Source organism: Erinaceus europaeus, chromosome 8, assembly GCF_950295315.1.
Source record: "Erinaceus europaeus chromosome 8, mEriEur2.1, whole genome shotgun sequence".
NCBI classification, from domain to species: Eukaryota; Metazoa; Chordata; class Mammalia; order Eulipotyphla; family Erinaceidae; genus Erinaceus; species Erinaceus europaeus.
Window position 1 is genome coordinate 6055904 of NC_080169.1, and position 16808 is coordinate 6072711.

At 42.0% G+C, this 16808-nt stretch overlaps 1 protein-coding gene across 2 annotated transcripts in view; it reads left to right on the forward strand.

Moving 5' to 3' along the window:
- VPS41 (VPS41 subunit of HOPS complex) overlaps nucleotides 1–13108 on the forward strand; it is a 102052-nt gene extending 88944 nt beyond the window's left edge. For both annotated transcript variants that reach the window (XM_060195837.1, XM_060195838.1), the window contains 3 exons: nucleotides 8023–8142; nucleotides 9220–9366; nucleotides 13016–13108. In XM_060195837.1, the coding sequence (XP_060051820.1) occupies nucleotides 8023–8142; nucleotides 9220–9366; nucleotides 13016–13093 (345 nt within the window). In that variant the 3' untranslated portion in view covers nucleotides 13094–13108. The remainder of the gene's footprint in view (nucleotides 1–8022; nucleotides 8143–9219; nucleotides 9367–13015) is intronic.
- The last annotated feature ends 3700 nt before the right edge of the window (nucleotides 13109–16808 follow it).

A 16808-nucleotide genomic window follows, 5' to 3' on the forward strand; every position in this document is an offset into this window, starting at 1 on the left:
TTATTTGATAGAAACAGTAAAACTCTTAGTAGTGCTTTGAAAAGCTCTGTGTTTTCATTTTAATTTAATTTACTTATTTTTGCCACCAAGGTTGTCACCAGGACTCACTAGTGAACTAGTGCTCCTAGTGAACTTTCTCTTCTTCCTTTCTTTTCTGATAAAGAAAGAAATAGAGAAAAAGAGACATCTGAAGGTTTGCTTCCCCACTCATAAAGCTTCCTCCCTTGCAGGTGGAAACCAGGAACTTGAACCTGGGTCACAGTGCTTAGTAATATGTCCACTCTACCAGGTGTGCCGTCGCCTGGCCCGAAATCTATGTGTTTACACTTTGGTCCGAACCAAAGCAGGAAGCAAAGCAAACGTACAGTCGGTTCCAGTGGTTTCTTCTTAGGCACTTCTGTGTCTGTTGACAGTCACAGCAGCCAATCACCATCCATTATCTTCCTCTCCCCTCCCCCCCCCCTCTCTTTCTAATTTTCTTTCTTTCTTTACTGGATAGAGACAGTCAGAAACTGAGAGGGAATGAGGTGATAGAGAGACAGAGAGACACCTGCAGCCCTGATCCACTGCTTGTGAAGTTTTCCCCCTGCAGGTGGGGACTGGGAGCTTGAACCCAGGTTCTTTCGCACTGTTGGATATGTACTTAACCAGGTGTGCCATCACTCGGCCCCCATCAACTTCTCTGTTAATTAATGTTTTTCCTCATAGACCTTCTTAATTATTAGAAACTTCATTCCTGAGATTTAATAATCTTGGGTTTTTGATTCATCCTCTGATGAGTCTTCACGATTATTCTCTTTGCCTGTTAGTGAGACAGTCTTATTTGACATGTTCTACCCTTCCGAGTCTTACTTTAGTCTACGTCTCGATTTGATTACACTGGCACTCCGACAGATTCTCTGAACCAGCATCTGACCTTTTGTGTTGCCTTTGTTGCCTCCTAGCCCCCTCCTTTTGGGACATAGCCGGTCTCTGCGATTGTGCGTGGGCACACATCCCTGCCCAGTCTCTTCCTTTCGTGCCTGCTTGACCTGAGGACAGGCAGTGTTTCTGGTGTTTAGGAAGCTTTTTAAAAAAGGCCAGGTGATTCATATACTTGCAATATCACAAGATGACTAAAAGATGGCTCATCGCACTCCCTCTCCTCCATTGGGGGAGGGGAGATGGGTAATGACAGGTTTTGTGGCTCCAAAATCGGTTCTTTATTGCAACAGGGTAAGAATCCTGCCACAGAATGGGAGCTTCTAGGATGTGCATCCTTGCCATTCTCTAGTGCAGGAAAGTACTAGATAGATTTATCATCACAGAACATAGGAGAATAAAGTATATTGCTGAGGATGTGAGGACTCCTATTGAAATATAAGTACTGAGAGTGCTGACTGCCAGAATGCGGATTTATGGGAAATAAAGCTCTAAAATACTTTCTTGAACAACAACAACAAAATAGACCTTTTGGAAACGTTTTTTTTTTTCTTTCTTTCTATATTCTTGGCTCCCATTGAGATTAAATGGCTGAGTATTGCGATAATGACAGTTCAATATTACAGGATGTGCAAGGCGAACCAAATGAATTAACCAGCTTCTTTTAAGTTCAGTCAACAGCTTACCTCTCAAATGCTTTGTAGAACATTCCTGCTCAGAATGTCTCTAGCTGGTTTTATGACTAGAAGATAGAAATGGCTTTTTATTAAATGCCACTAAAGTAGAGGTAGATAGTTTTTTGGTAGTTAAATTAGTTGAGGATATTTGTAAAAGTGTCTTGGCTTTTCTTAAATCACTAAAAAAAGAACTTTCCTTTTGACATTCCTGTTAGACAAGGTATTTCTGCTGAAATCCCATAAATTAGAGCTAAAAAAGCAAATGGAGAGTGGATGCTATTTTTTGTTTCTTCTTCCTGCTATATGAAACTGTGTCCTACAAAAATGTTATGAATTAAGTTCTGCCCGTACAGCATAGTTTTACTTGGAGAGCTTCAAAGATCAGTTATAGGGATTGATTTCAGAATTACCAGCTGACATTTAAGGTTGTATACACTATGTGTGGACTGGGGAATCGGTACAGTGGAGAGGGAAGGCAGGAATAAATGCTTCCAGAAGCTATGCAGATAACAGAAGGGGGAGCAGGCCAGATGCTGAGACAGCCAGGAAAGTGGGCATCATAGCAAGGAAGAGAGCCGTCCCTGGGCATACAGCTGGTTCAGATAATCACTGCTCAGACCAAATGGAAGGCCAGTCAACAGCCTTGAAATAAAAGAACTGCACTTACCTGGGTCGAATAGGAGAACACCAGTGTTTAAAGTCACTTTCAAAATTTTGACAAGTTGTGTGCAAATGAATACCCTCTTGCATTGAGCAGGGAGAGACAGGTGGGCATCTTAAAGAACAGGAGGATATGGAAGCAATGTAAGTGACGCTCTTCTCACAGTAAAAGTGTAGCACGTATCTGAGACAGTCACTGGGTCCTTTCCTCTAAATCTTTTGAGATTGGTCAAATTCTCATGTTTGAAATCAGACACTACTCACTAAAGATGGGCTGAGTATCTGCAAGGCTGTGGGGGAGTTACATTGCTTCTCCTAGATTGTGTGTTTGGACAACAAAGGGAAAAATGAGACAGGTAGATCTGGGAAAGATTACTCAGAATGTAACAGTTAATCATTCATTGTGTATCTGGCATAGTGTAAGATTTCTTTTCCCATTGCATTTATAGTTTGGGAAAATCAAAGGTGAAATAGGTGGATAGTATATAACATGGTCTTCATTATCCCAAGATAGATCTTGAAAACTGTTACAAAACAAAACAATGAAACTATAAAGGGAAGCTGTTTGACTTAGAAAATGTTTCTCAGGGGCGGGGCGGTAGTGCAGCGGGCTAAGCACACATGGCGCAAAGCGCAAGGGCCCACGCAAGGATCCTGGTTTGAGCCCCCGGCTCCCCATGTGAGTTGCTTCACAAGCAGTGAAGCAGGTCTGCAGGTGTCTGTCTTTCTCTCTCCCTCTCTGTCTTCTCCTCTCTCGATTTCTCTCTGTCCTATCCGGCAACGACAGTAGCAATAACAACAATAAAAATGACAACAACAACAACAAGGGCAACAACAAGGGCAACGAAATGGAAAAATGGCCTCCAGGAGCAGTGGATTCCTAGTGCAGGCACCGAGCCCCAGCAATAACCCTGGAAGCAAAAAAAAAAAAAAAAAATGTTTCTCTTAAATGACCTACCTTCCTTTCACCCACAAAATTTAAATGTAAAGTGATTAAAAAGGTTAGGAAATAGCATGAGTCAGAACTAAAATAGTCACTGAAATTTATTACATTTTATTTAATTGACAATAATATATCCATATCCCTTCCTCCCTTCTAGTCACACCTCAGTTGCCTAGAATGCTGCCTGCCAGTTATTTGTTGCCCCAATGTTAGGGGAGATGCTTCCTTGGCCCTTTGGTTTCAAGTCGAAGCCTATACACAAGTAATTGCAACAGAACTCGGAAGACTGAGGCTCAACAGTGAGGCAGGCTGAATTCAGAATCTGCTTCTTCCTTTTCTTCCTGCCCTCTGCTGGAAGTTTTCCTTAGAGCTAGTGCAAGAGACAAAGGGAAGTCAGGGAAGCCAGGGTCCAGGCATTCTTACAGCAGTTATAACAGAGAGAATCAGTTATCAGGATTGCCTTTGGCCTTAAAACAAGACATGTTAGCAGTTCTGTAGTCTATGTTTTAGTTTAATAATAAGTTCAGTTAATCTGAATTAATTCTAATGCATAGTAAACATGCTTCAAGCATTCCTGTCTTTGAGTTCCAGTAAATTTTTGATACTGTTTCGTTTCAGCTTCTCCAATTCAGCCCTGATAACAAAATAATCTGATTCAACCTACCTCTCATGAAACAAATAAGAAATAAACCTTTAACAACAATTTCCTGTTATTCTCACATATTTTTAATGAATTTATGGCATTTGGAAGAATAGAATCTAGAAGCAGTTCTGTGACTTTCCTTGGGCTTACACTAAAATCCCACGTTATATTGTGTGGAAAATTAAGAAATGTTATGCATGTACAAACTATTGTATCTACTGTTGAATGTAAAACATTAATCTCCCAATAAAGGAAAAACAAAAAAGAAGGAAAAAAAAGAAAATCCCAAGTTAATTTAGTGAGTTAGAATTCCATCTTAAATTGAAAGATTGAATTTCTCTTTCTAGAAACACAGTGTACTCATCCATTTATTCTGGTCTTTTTTGTTGTTGTTGCCACTAAAATGTGGGGGTTTTTTTTGCTTTGTTTTTGTTTTGTCATGTAGGTAGTATCTGCACATCTGTTCTTCTTCATTATTGACTTTTAGAGCAGTGCACTTTCCCTTGTTTACAACTCTGATTGCATCCCCTGAAGTTCAGGCTCGAAGCAGTTGTGTTCTCATTTGCCAAGTTCTCTGGTTTCAGTTTGATTTTCTTTTTACCCAGGAGTAGGAAAAAAAACAAACAAACTTCTATTTCAGTGGGGCTTTTTTTTCCCCATATCTTTTGTTATTAATTTCTTGCTTAGTTTCATTCTCACCTGAGAAAGATAGAATTATTATTTTTTTAAAAGTCGAGTCAAGAATGGAATATTTCTTTTTCCCTGGATAAATTGTATTCTTCCAAATACTGATTTTTCCATATTGCATTTTTTTTGAAACTTGTAATTCCTTGGAAAAGTCTATTCAGAATTCATAATTAAAGGTCAGTGAACTAGTTCACTTGGGTAGTGTAATAAGTTGCCGTGTGCACGGCCCGAGTTCAAGCCTCGCTCCTGGTGCCAGCAAGGATCTCTGTCATGAAAATAAAACAGAACTTATATTGGAAGTCGCTTTCATTTTGTCACAGGCTTTGTGAGAACTCACCCAAGTATTTTATTTGTCCATTTATTATTTGTATATATATATCTATTTTTTAATTATAGACCGTGGCAGGGAAAGAAAGTTATGCTTTTGTATTTGCATGAATCAGAGCACAGCTGTTGGGCCAGTGGCTGTCCGGGATGATCTTTGGCACAGCCCTCTCTCTCCTTTCCGTAGGCCCACTTTCTGTATTTGGTAGTGAGGCGTGACATGGCTTCCGTGCTGCCCACCTCAGATTCCTGGGCCGCTTGTTTTCCTGTTAGCTGTGTGCCTGTGCTTCCTGCAGGAGAGCAGCTGGGGTGTCTCACAGGCCGCCAGTGCTGCCCGAGGGCCGCGCTCTCTCACGCCGGCTTTTCTTCCTGCCTCCTCTCTTCCACACAGAGCATAAGATGGTGGGTGTTTGTTTGTTTGTTTGTTTTGGCATTCTAGTGTCTGCTCCACCAACTACTACTCAGATGGTTATTTCTACCATATTTTACTGCTATTTTTTAAATTTAAAAATGTGGGGCTGGTTTAACTTTTTAAATTTAATATTATTATTATTATTATTATTATTATTTTGCCTCCAGGGTTATTGCTGGGGCCTGCACCATGAATCCACCGCTCCTGGAGGCCATTTTTCCCCCTTTTGTTGCCCTTGTTGTTGCAGCCTTGTTGTGGTTATTATTGTTATTGCTGATGTCGTTCATTGTTGCATAGGAGAGAGAGAAATGGAGAGAGGAGGGGAAAACGGGGGGAGAGAAAGACAGACACCTGCAGACCTGCTTCACCACCTGTGAAGCGACTCCCCTGCAGGTGGGGAGCCGGGGCTCGAACCGGGATGTTTATGCAGGTCCTTGTGCTTTGCGCCACGTGCGCTTAACCCGCTGTGCTACCACCTGACCTCCATTTTATTTTATTTTATTTTATTTTATTTTATTTTATTTATAAAAAGGAAACACTGACATGCGCTTAACCCGCTGTGCTACCACCTGACCTCCATTTTATTTTATTTTATTTTATTTATTTTATTTATAAAAAGGAAACACTGACAGAACCATAGGATAAGGGGGGGTACAACTCCACACAGTTCCCACCACCAGATCTCCGTATCCCATCCCCTCCCCTGACAGCTTTCCTATTCTTTATTCCTCTGGGAGTATGGACCCAGGGTCATTGTGGGATGCAGAAGGTGGAAGGTCTGGCTTCTGTAATTGCTTCCCCACTGAACATGGGCGTTGACAGGTCGATCCATACTCCCAGCCTGTCTCTCTTTTTCCCTAGTGGGGTGGGGCTCTGGGGAATCAGAGCTCCAGGACACATTGGTGGGGTCGTCTGTCCAGGGAAGTCTGGTTGGCATCCTGCTGGCATTTGGAACCTGGTGGCTGAAAAGAGAGTTAACATTATAAAGCCAAACAAGTTAATTATGAACCTAAAGGCTGGAGTAGTGCAGATGAAGAGTTGGGGGGTGGCGGTCTCTGTTGTGTAGAGAGCTAGTAGGCATATTTTAGTTATATTCCAAAGGGCCTGTGGCTACACTAGTTTTTTTTTTTTTTCCCTTGAATATGAAATCTGATATGCAGGTGGGTCCAAGTTATTTTCTGGGGAGATGATGTCATGGCTGGAAAAAGGACTAGAAAGCTGGATCAGGGAAGAGAGTAGCTCCCAAATATGGGAAAGGTGTATAAATATTGTTGAATATTGTTGATTGTAAACCCCATTGATTTGATGTGATCTGGGGCCCATATTCAGCTTAGGAGCCTGTGTGACCTCTGCCTCCCTGTAGATATGAGCTCACATTCTGTGGTCATGAGTAGGAGCGTTCCAAGCTGTGGATAGTTGCCTCTGTTTTAATGTGGTATTGGTAATCCAGGCAGGAGGGATATATTTATTTATTTATTTAAAATATTTGTTTATTTCCTTTTTGTTGCCCTTGTTTTTATTGTTGTTGTAGTTTTTGTTATTGATGTCATCATTGTTGGATATGACAGAGAGAAATGGAGAGAGGAGGGGAAGACAGGGAGAGAGAAAGACAGACACCTGCAGACCTGCTTCACCGCCTGTGAAACGACTCCCCTGCAGGAGGGGAGCCGGGGGCTCGAACCGGGATTCTTGTGCTGATCCTTGTGCTTCGTGCCACGTGCGCTTAACTTGCTGCGCTACCATCTGACTCCCCCCGTCCGTCTTTTCTCTAGGAGCTTAGCTATTAGGAAATAGATTTAAAAATATAAATCAGGGTGATGTTTACTCTTTCCTCTGTTAGCCATTTCCCCTCTTAGTGTGTCAGGAGTGATAGAAACATAAGCTAAGATCAAACTTGAATGACACTGATGTCAGGAATTTTTTAAAATTCTGTTACAGCATATTTCATGAGCACTTTATTTTAAAAGAAGCATTTGAGGATTACATGTCTGAAGTTAGATATATCACGGAAATTATATCTTGTGCTTATTAAGTTGTGTAAGTGTCTTTTCTAAAAGGATTTAAATTGAACATGAAGAAAATATTTTGTTATAGTCAAAAGAAATACTTAATTACTAGTACTATATCTTTACCATTATTAGAGATTTTGATCAATTGTCTATATGGTAGGAACATTTATCTAACAGATTTTTATTATAGTTTTTTTTTTTTTTATAATAAAGACCAGGGTTACTCAGATTTTTTTAAGGTAGTTTAACTAAAGCAGGTTCTCTTACATCATAGCATTAATCACTGTTCAAACATTGTTATTTTATTTTTTTCTTGGGTTAAATGAAAATCAGACTGCTTCTAACTGTTGAAGCTAAGTCTGTGGTTAATACTCTATTTTGGGGGGGAAATTATGAGATTTTGATTTCCTAATTAAAATAGGAATTAATTCCTGGGCAATCATTTAAAAAACTGACACTCATCTTTTGACTGACCGCTGTGCACTAGTCTCTGTGAACTTTGGTGTATTGGCGCCATCTTGTGGCATGATTGTGTAGTAGTTTCAACATTCAAATATATTTTCAACAGTCTTGAGCAGAGTAAGATACAGGCTCTTTCCAAAGTACAAACCATATACTACTGTGAGTTTGCATATATAAGATACTGAGAAAGGCTTGGTATTGGGCAAAGGACAGGAAAAAAATAGTAGGTAAAGCCACTAATATATGCCTCTCCACTTCTCTGTCTTTATCGTATTTGACCCTAGTTGCTGCTATTTGAACGGTCTTGGATGAGCCGTTGGAAGTCTTCTGTTCTACATGAAGGGGAAGGGAACATAAGGAGTGTGAAGTGGAGAGGCCATCTGATCGCCTGGGCCAATAATATGGTAAGAGCGTGCCTCTCAACTTCTTAGTGTTTCGTTAGTAACAAAGAAACAAGATGCCACTTACCATGATGGGTCATTTCTAAAAGATACTCATGGCCACTGATAACCATACCTGGAAGGTTCAAGAAATGAGATTGCTTTTGGCTTTGATCATAGAGTAATTCCCCCAACATAGTCTAAACTCTATTTAGAGTAAGAAACACAAGCCATGGAGAATAGCCAGGAAAATGAAAAAGCATCTTAATAATTGAAGGGTTGCGTTGGGAATGGGGTCTTGAAAATATCATTTGCCTATTAGCCAAGGGCATGTTGACGGTTGATCTGAAACAGGTGCAGGATACTGCTCCTTTCTCCTTTACTCCCAGAATAACCACAAGCAGATTGGCCTGTCTTTTAAAAAGTGGATTGTTAATTTTTGGTGCTGTACTCGTTTAAAGTTTACTCAACATTAGTAGTAGAAACTTAAAAAAAAAAGTATCTTTTTGACATCTAGTGTATCTCTGGAAATTTCAAGATAAGGTGGAGAAATCAGTTCCGTTCAGTTGTAAATGGTAGAAATCACCCAGAATCTATCTTGCTTGATCTTCAGGAGTTTTGTTGTTGTTTACTTTTCCTGGATCACCCCATAAGCAGACAAATCTGAACCTCTTGGTTTATTTTTAGTTAGCTGCTTGCTTGATGTTTCCATCTGAGTACTTTAAAATGTCAAGTACTTTTTCAGACCGAGGTGGTTCTGAAAGCAGACCCTATTTTTATGATGGAACAACACAATTAGAAATGTTACTTGTCTGTCATTTTTAGAAACCCACTTCTTAATGTATGTACCTTTCACTTTGGCGTTGGATTTAAGTCACCACTAATCAAATCTCTTCTGCCCAGAAAGAAAGGTGAGATATACTCTTTGGTTTGGGGTTCTTTCGGGGTTTGTGTGGGATCAGAGCATTTCCCTCCGCAGTGCTCTGTAAGCTCCATACGACAGTGTTTTGCAGTGTTAGTTATTGTCCGTGTGTAGCAGGGACTGCTTATAAGTCGTCCTTTCCCCCAGTAGAAGACGCTTAATGCTGTTTTGTTTTCCAGGGTGTGAAGATTTTCGACATAGCCTCAAAGCAGAGAATTACCAATGTGCCCCGGGACGATGTAAGTCTCCGCCCAGATATGTACCCCTGCAGCCTCTGCTGGAAGGACAGCGTGACACTGATTATCGGCTGGGGGACTTCTGTCAAGGTGGTTTGGCTTGTCTTTGTGATGAGTTCACTTGTTACAGCTAGCTCCTCAGGAGGGTAGTCCCAAGGAATATGAGGCCTTGAATGGCTTCTGAGAAACTAAATATGCTTGCCTGAGTATTATTGTCATTTAATGTTCAAATTATGTCAAACGTTTAAGCCTTAAGACATTTCCTTAATTCTCTGTGCCCTGCAAGTCTAAGGAGGAGTCTGTTGGAGTTCATGGTGCCCCCCGCCCCTTTTTTAAATCTGTTAAAATTTTCCCATGTCCAGTTGGCCTTACCTGTTTATGGAACACATGGTTTGGTTCTGTAAGCCGGCTCTTCTTGCTTTATTGTTTCTTCCATTCCTTTAGCTCTGGCCTGTAGATTCTTCATTAGATAAGCTCATGGTAGAGAAATAAAGTTAAAAATAAGTCACATTTTCTTTTACTTATTTATATTGGATAGACAGAGAAATTGAGAGGGGAGGTGGAGATAGAGAGAGAAAGAGACAGAGAGACACCTACAGCCCTGCTTCACCACTCGTGAAGCTGTCCCCCTGGAGTTGGAGACCAGGGGCTTGAACCTGGGTCCTTGTGCACTGTACTGTGTGCCCTTAACCAGGTCCACCACTGCCTGGGGCCCTTAAAACTAAATCACTTTGCTTAACTTGGTAATAATAGTTCGACAGAGTCGAGGTTCAGACTTACTATCAATAACGAGATTTGGGAATTTCTCATGGTGTGCAGTTACCTGTCCTTGATGCGCCTCGGCAAATAAAATTTAAATGTTCTACTACGCAAGAAAGCCCAAAGCTCATTCAGATTGGTTTCATGCCTACCTGTGTTTTTCCTGCATTAGACACTTCAGAGACAATCATTTGCGTTCTTGTAAGAATATATAGCTTGGGGACCAGGTGGTCATGCACCCAGTTGAATGCACACATTACAATGTACAAGGACCCAAGTTCAAACCGCCCGGCTCCCACTTGCAGGAGGAAAGCTTTGTGAGTGGTGAAGCAAAGCTGCAGGTGTCTCTCTGTCTCTCTTCCTCTCTATCACCCCTTCCTCTCAATTTCTGCCTGTCTCTACCCAATAAATAAAGATAGTTTTTTTAAAAAAATCTTTTTTAAGAATGTATAGTTTAACCTAAACAGCAAGCAGACAAAACTCCACCAAGATTAGCTGAGGCAAAATGACGCAAGGGAGTATCCGTCCCTTCAGGAGTCTGGTGGAAGGAAGAGTCAGACAAAACCGAAGTGGAGTAAGGCTTCCGTTAGCTTCCCCTGGTGTGTACCCTAAGGCTTTGTCTCAGCCAACAAATGGGAGTGGTAATTCTTCTCACCTCACAAGCTTTGAGGAATATTGCAGCAGGGAATGCTTATGAAGGATTTAGAATAAAATGTGACCCACTTTGGAGGCCTGGTAGATATCAGCTATCTCTGAAAAGAGACATGGCTTTTCTTCTGTCTTCTCTGGAAAAGGAAAGAGCTAAGGTCTCCTGACTCTTCCGTGGACAGGATTCAGGTTCCCTTTGCCTTATTTAATATGCGATGGGAAATAGTTTTCATGTGTCACATGGAGGAAGCTATGGCTGGTACTCTAGGATCAACAGCAACAACAAACAACAAGAAACAGAGCACGTTGCAAGGCCTGGGGGCCCAGGGCTAGGAGTTGATACGCCAGGTAGAGTGCACATGTTACCATGTGCAAGCACCCAGGTTTAAACCTTAAGCGCCCATGTATAGGGAGAAGCTTCACAAGCAGCGAAGCAGTACTGCAGCACTCTCTAGCTCTCTTCCTCTCCAGCTTCCCCTCCCTCTCACTTTCTCTCCATCTTCATCCACAAAAGAAAGGGGTGGGAAAGGGGGAAAGCGGCTACTAGGAGTGGTGACTTCTAAGTACCGGCATTAACTCTCAGCAACCACCCTGTTGGCAATTTAAAAATTACTCCCTGCTCTTGCTATCCAATGTAGGTGGCTACTCAGCCTGTCAGGTTTCATTCTCGATAATGCATCTTTTTTAAATGGATCAACTCACTTTTTTTTTTTCGTTTTTTTTCGTTTTTTTTTTTTTTTACTGCCTTGGTTTTCTTTTCTCTCAGGCAGGAAACATCAGCCTTTTGTTCTCAGGTGAACACCCAGGAAGTTCACAGATTGCTACCAGAAAAGTTTTCTTCATTAGATTGAGCAGTGACTCTAATAATTGCAGATCTCAGTTGTCACAGCCTAGTGTGTTGTAGTATATGTCTCTCTGCATTCAAAAGAGTATGAAGAAGAAGAAGGAAAAAAAAAAAATGTGACTAGCTACACATCTTGAGGTGGGGAGTGACCCTGGGCTGTGTGAGTGTGTCCCGTGCAGTCCCGTGTGCTCCACAGTGAGCCTGCTACCTGACACGAGGGCAGGCAGTGTGCCCGTGGCGGCCGAGAGGGGAGCCATGTACCAGGGAGTGGTGGCAACAACCGGAAGCTGGAGGGAAAGGAAATGCAGACCGCCAGACACTTGGACGTGGTAAACCTGATTTCAGATCTCTAGCCTAGTGGAGCATGGGAGACTAAATTTTTGTTCTTTTTAAATAGCCATGTTTTGGTGGTCACCTTGTTGAGTGTATACATTCCCATAGTCAAGGACCTGGGTTCAAGCCCTCCATCTCCACCATCTCCAGGAACCGTGAAGCGGGTCTGCAGGTTTCTTGCTGTCTCTTCCTTCTTGTCTCTCTCTCCCCTCTCCTCTCTTAGTTCTCTCTGTCCCATAAAAGGAAAGAAAGGAAGGGAAGCAGGAGGGAAGGGCAGGGGAGGGGAGGAAAAAATGGTCACTGGGAGCACTGGGTTTGTCATGCAGGCCCGAGTCCCAGTGATAACTCTGGTGGCAACAAGAAACAAATGAATGACCAAGTTTGTAGCTGTCTGCCACAGCAGCCGCAGGCAGTGGATACAGTCTCCGTGTGCTCAGCTTTGACCCACAGCTCTTATGTGCCAAGTTCAATCCCCAGCACCACCATAAGCCAGAGCTGAGCGGTGCTCTGGGGTCTCTCTCTTTCTCTCTCTCTCTCTTTCCCTCTGAACCTCTCCCTCTCATTGAAATAAAATAAATAAAATATTAGATATATGTATATATTCTATTCTTAGCTTGCAGACTTTAACTTAAAAAAAAAAAAAGACCAAGTACCAAGCTTATAGTAAGCAACCCCAGCTTTAAGTTAGGTAATACATACATTTGAATGTAGTCGAAAGAAGAACGTATCACTTTTTTTGCAAAGTTACTCAAAGTTATTAGCCATAGAGCAGGAAGTAGCTAATGAGTCATCAGAAAGAAACAAAACTTAATGTAAATATTACTCGCAGTAGCTAGTTTATTTGAGTGACTGCAGTGGTAGCCATGGAGCCCTGGAGTAGAATTGCTCTGGATGGATTATTGGAAACATGTTTAAACCTTATTATAGTTTCCTGTCTTTGATTTTGAATAAGACTTTATTAAAGGATGATGTTGAAAAAGATAAGTAGTGGTTGCTTACGGTATTGTCATTGGAATTAATTTCTATCATTTAAGATGTGTACACTCCATCTTCAGTAGTGCATGGCTAATTTAGTGAGAGTATCAGATATTGACTGCGGTGTCATGAAGAACTTCCCGTCAGATAAATAAAATAACCTACGCATTTATTTTCCAGATATGCTCTGTGAAGGAACGCCATGCCAGTGAAATGAGAGACTTGCCGAACCGATATGTTGAAATAGGTATGCTCTAATTTTTAGACAGAATTTTGTCCTTGCTTTTGAAATTGGGTAACGATGGGTTTGGGTTCTGGATTTATTGTGTGTTTGTTTTGTTTGGTTTTTTTGTCTCCAAGTTGATCACTGGGACTTGGTGCGGACACTACAAATTCACTGTCCCAGGTGGGCATTTTTTTTTCCATCTTATTGGACAAGACAGAGAAAAATTGAGAGAGGGGGTGAGAAATAGGGAGAAAGACCTGCAGATCTGTTTCACCACTTGTGAAGTGTCCTCTCTGCAGGTAGGGAGCGGGGGCTCGAACCCAGATCTTTGTGCAGGTCCTTGTGCTTAGTACTATGTGTGCTTAACCAGGTGAGCCATTGTCTGGCCCTTTGTTTTTATTGCTTATTACCTGAATTTTGAACAAATGCTTCCGTGTTTCAGTACACACTACATGTGGGAGAGATTTCCTGTCCCACAAGTTGTTTGTGAGAATGATAAGCAAGACTGCACACAGTGTTGATAGCACTGTGCTGCTATCTGGTCCTGCCAACTTGTACCTTCTCAGTAATAACATGACATCAGCGGTCTGGTCCAAATTGCCTTCGTCTCTCATCTGGTTCTCTGCAGCAGCCTCCTTCCTAATTGAATTGAATCTCTGTGAATTATTATACTACTTCTTCTCATCTCTATTATCAGCTTTCTCATCATTACCGTAGCACTACAAAGTGGATCCTGTTGCCAGTCCTCCATCTCTTTCCACTGCTTTTAGGAGAAGGAGGATCCTCCTTTCCCTGACGCCAGGGGTCCGTGGCGACCCTCTCCGCTCCAGCTCCTCTCAAACTTCTCCTTGTTCTGTGGCCTGCAGCCTTGCTGCCATCCTTTCTTCTACCCATGTCCCTTCTTCCCCTTTGTCTAAAATGCTCTTCTTGCTTGATTTCATGCCAGTGGCCCTTAACCATTCTTTTTTTTTTTTCTTTTTCATTTCTTTATTGAGGAAATAATGTTTTACATTCAACAGTAAATACAATAGTGTGTACATGCATAACATTTCCCAGTTTTCCTTGTAACAATACAACCCCCACTAGGTCCTCTGTCATCCTTTTTGGACCTGTATTCTCCCCAGCCACCCACCCCAGAGTCTTTGACTTTGGTGCAACACACCAACTCCAGTTCAGGTTCTACTTGTGTTTTCTCTTCTGATCGTGTTTTTCAACTTCGGCCTGAGAGTGAGGTCATCCCATATTGATCCATTTAACCATTCTTAGTCATATGTCAGCTCATGTATTTTTTTCCCCGGGGAAGCGCACAGACCCCCACTAAGCAGGTTGAACCCCTCTTTGTAAGCAGGTATCGTGCTCCCCTAACCATCTTCCTTCAGTTGCAGTGACCTTGACTACTCAGTGCATTTCTGTCCCTCACCAGAAAGCTGCCTCTCTTCTCTCTTCCTCTCTGTCACCCCCTTCCCTCTTGGTTTCTGGCTGTCTCTAGCCAATAAATAAAGATAATACAAAAAAGAAATTAAAAAGAATAAGTAAGTACATAAATCACATGGCACAGGATATGCAGTCTAATGGCTCTGAGGAAAACAAGAGAAAGATAATAAAAATAGATGTTTTTCTTAGTAAATAATGTTTTTTTAAAAAAATTTTGTGTGTGTGTTTAATGTGGTGTATAAGAGAGTTATAATTATCTGATTACAAAAAATGTACTGTCACAGTTGTTTTTTTTTTTTATTTCAAAGCCACTTTTACCTCATTTACTAAAGAATTATGACTCATTGGTGGCCGGTTGGTGGCACACCGGGTTAAATGCACATAATATGAAGCCCAAGGTCCCATGCAAGGATCCTAGTTCCAGCCCCTGGGTCCCCACCTGTAGGGGGAAGCTTCTCTCTCTTACTTCCACCCATCCCCTCACGTCCCACATACACCTAGGGGGCTGGAGCACCCTGGGTGAAGAGCGCAATACAGAGTCTTCTGGTTGGCATTAGAATATTTTAAATGCAGGTGAACTTTTCTTAACTGAACAACAACAACAACAACAACAAAAGAAAGAGTAGAGGCAGAGGGGACAAAGAAAGTGAAAGAACAAGAATAGCCCTGGAATGTTTAGGGATGTAAGAACTTCCCGGGAAGCATAAAAAAATAGCTGTTGTCATTTTCTTTCCTTATTGATACTCATTGCTTACTCACTCAGTGTGGGACATTGGACTGTGTGGGTAGCCTGCATTGGCTCATTCTTTTCTTTTTTATTTTTATTTATAAAAAGGAAATACTGACAAAAATCACAGGATCAGAGGGGTACAACTCCACACAGTTCCCACCACCAGAACTCTGTATCCCACCCCCTCCCCTGATAGCTTTCCCATTCTCTATCCCTCTGGGAGTATGGACCCAGGGTCACTGTGGGATGCAGAAGGTGGAAGGTCTGGCTTCTGTCATTGCTTCCCCGCTGAACATGGGCGTTGGCAGGTGGATCCACACTCCCAGCCTGCCTCTCTCGTTCCCTAGTGGGGCGGGGCTCTGGGGCAGCAGGAACTTTCCTACTCATTCTTTCTTTCTTTCTTTCTTTCTTTCTTTCTTTCTTTCTTTCTTTCTTTCTTTCTTTCTTTCTTCTTTCTTCTTTTCTTTTCTTTTCTTTTCTTTTCGCCTCCAGAGTTATTCCTGGGGCTCGGTGCCTGCACTAGGAATCCATTGCTTCTGGCAGCCATCTTTTGTTCTTACTGCTCTTGTTATTGCTGTCATTGTTGGATAGGACGAAGAGAAATTGAGAGAGGAGGGGGAAAGGGAAATATAAATACCTGCGGACCTGCTTCACCTCTTGTGAGGTAACCCCCCTGCAGGTGGGGAGCCAGAGGCTTGAACCAGGATCCTTGAGCAGGTCCTTGCTCTCAGTACTATGTACGCTTCACTGGTACACTACTGTCCAGCCCTCACTTTAGTTTATTCTTTCAGTAGCTCCTTGAATGGCAGCTAATCTCATCCTACGGGTGGAGTATTGGAGCTCATGGAATAGAGTCTAAGTCTGCAGCTCCACCATATGCCACTTTCTGCGAAGTAAGGCAGTTTGCAGAATTGCTGTCTGATCTCCTTAAGGTTGCTTCACCTTCTTGAGCCAGGCTTGTCTCATGTGTCAAATGGAGATAATGGCATCTAGCTTTCCAGGTGGTCGTAAGAATCAGACTTGACATAAATGGTATCTGTGATACCATACTTGGCACACTGTCGGAGCTCTCTGAGTCCCAGTGGTCACTATCACTGTGCAGACTTTGACCCCTGCTAATCACGTGTCCAGTGGTGAGCTGAGAACCTTGGAAGCACAGCAGTAAAACGTGATTCATCGGACTACTGCAACTTACGTGAAATAGACCAGGGGTGGGTACCAACACTATCACATTACTAACAGTTTACTCCTGTGCTTAGTGGTTAAGTACTATTATTCCTCTCTTGAAAGCAAACCTTTAAGAATATAAAGCAGTTCCACAGCAGGAGGGAAAGTGGTTTGGGGTAAGAGTCCTTGACTAAGGAAAAGAAAAATATTAGGATTACAATTTGCTTTAACCCTAACAGTATGAGTCACTTTTTTTTTTTTGCCTCCAGAGTTATCACTGGGGGCACAGTGCTGGCACTAGGAATCCACTGCTCTTGGTGGCCATTTTTTTTCCTTTTTATTGGATAGGACAGAGAGAAATTGAGAGCAGAGGGGAGGTAGAGAAGGAGAGAGAAAGACATCTGCAGACCTGCTTC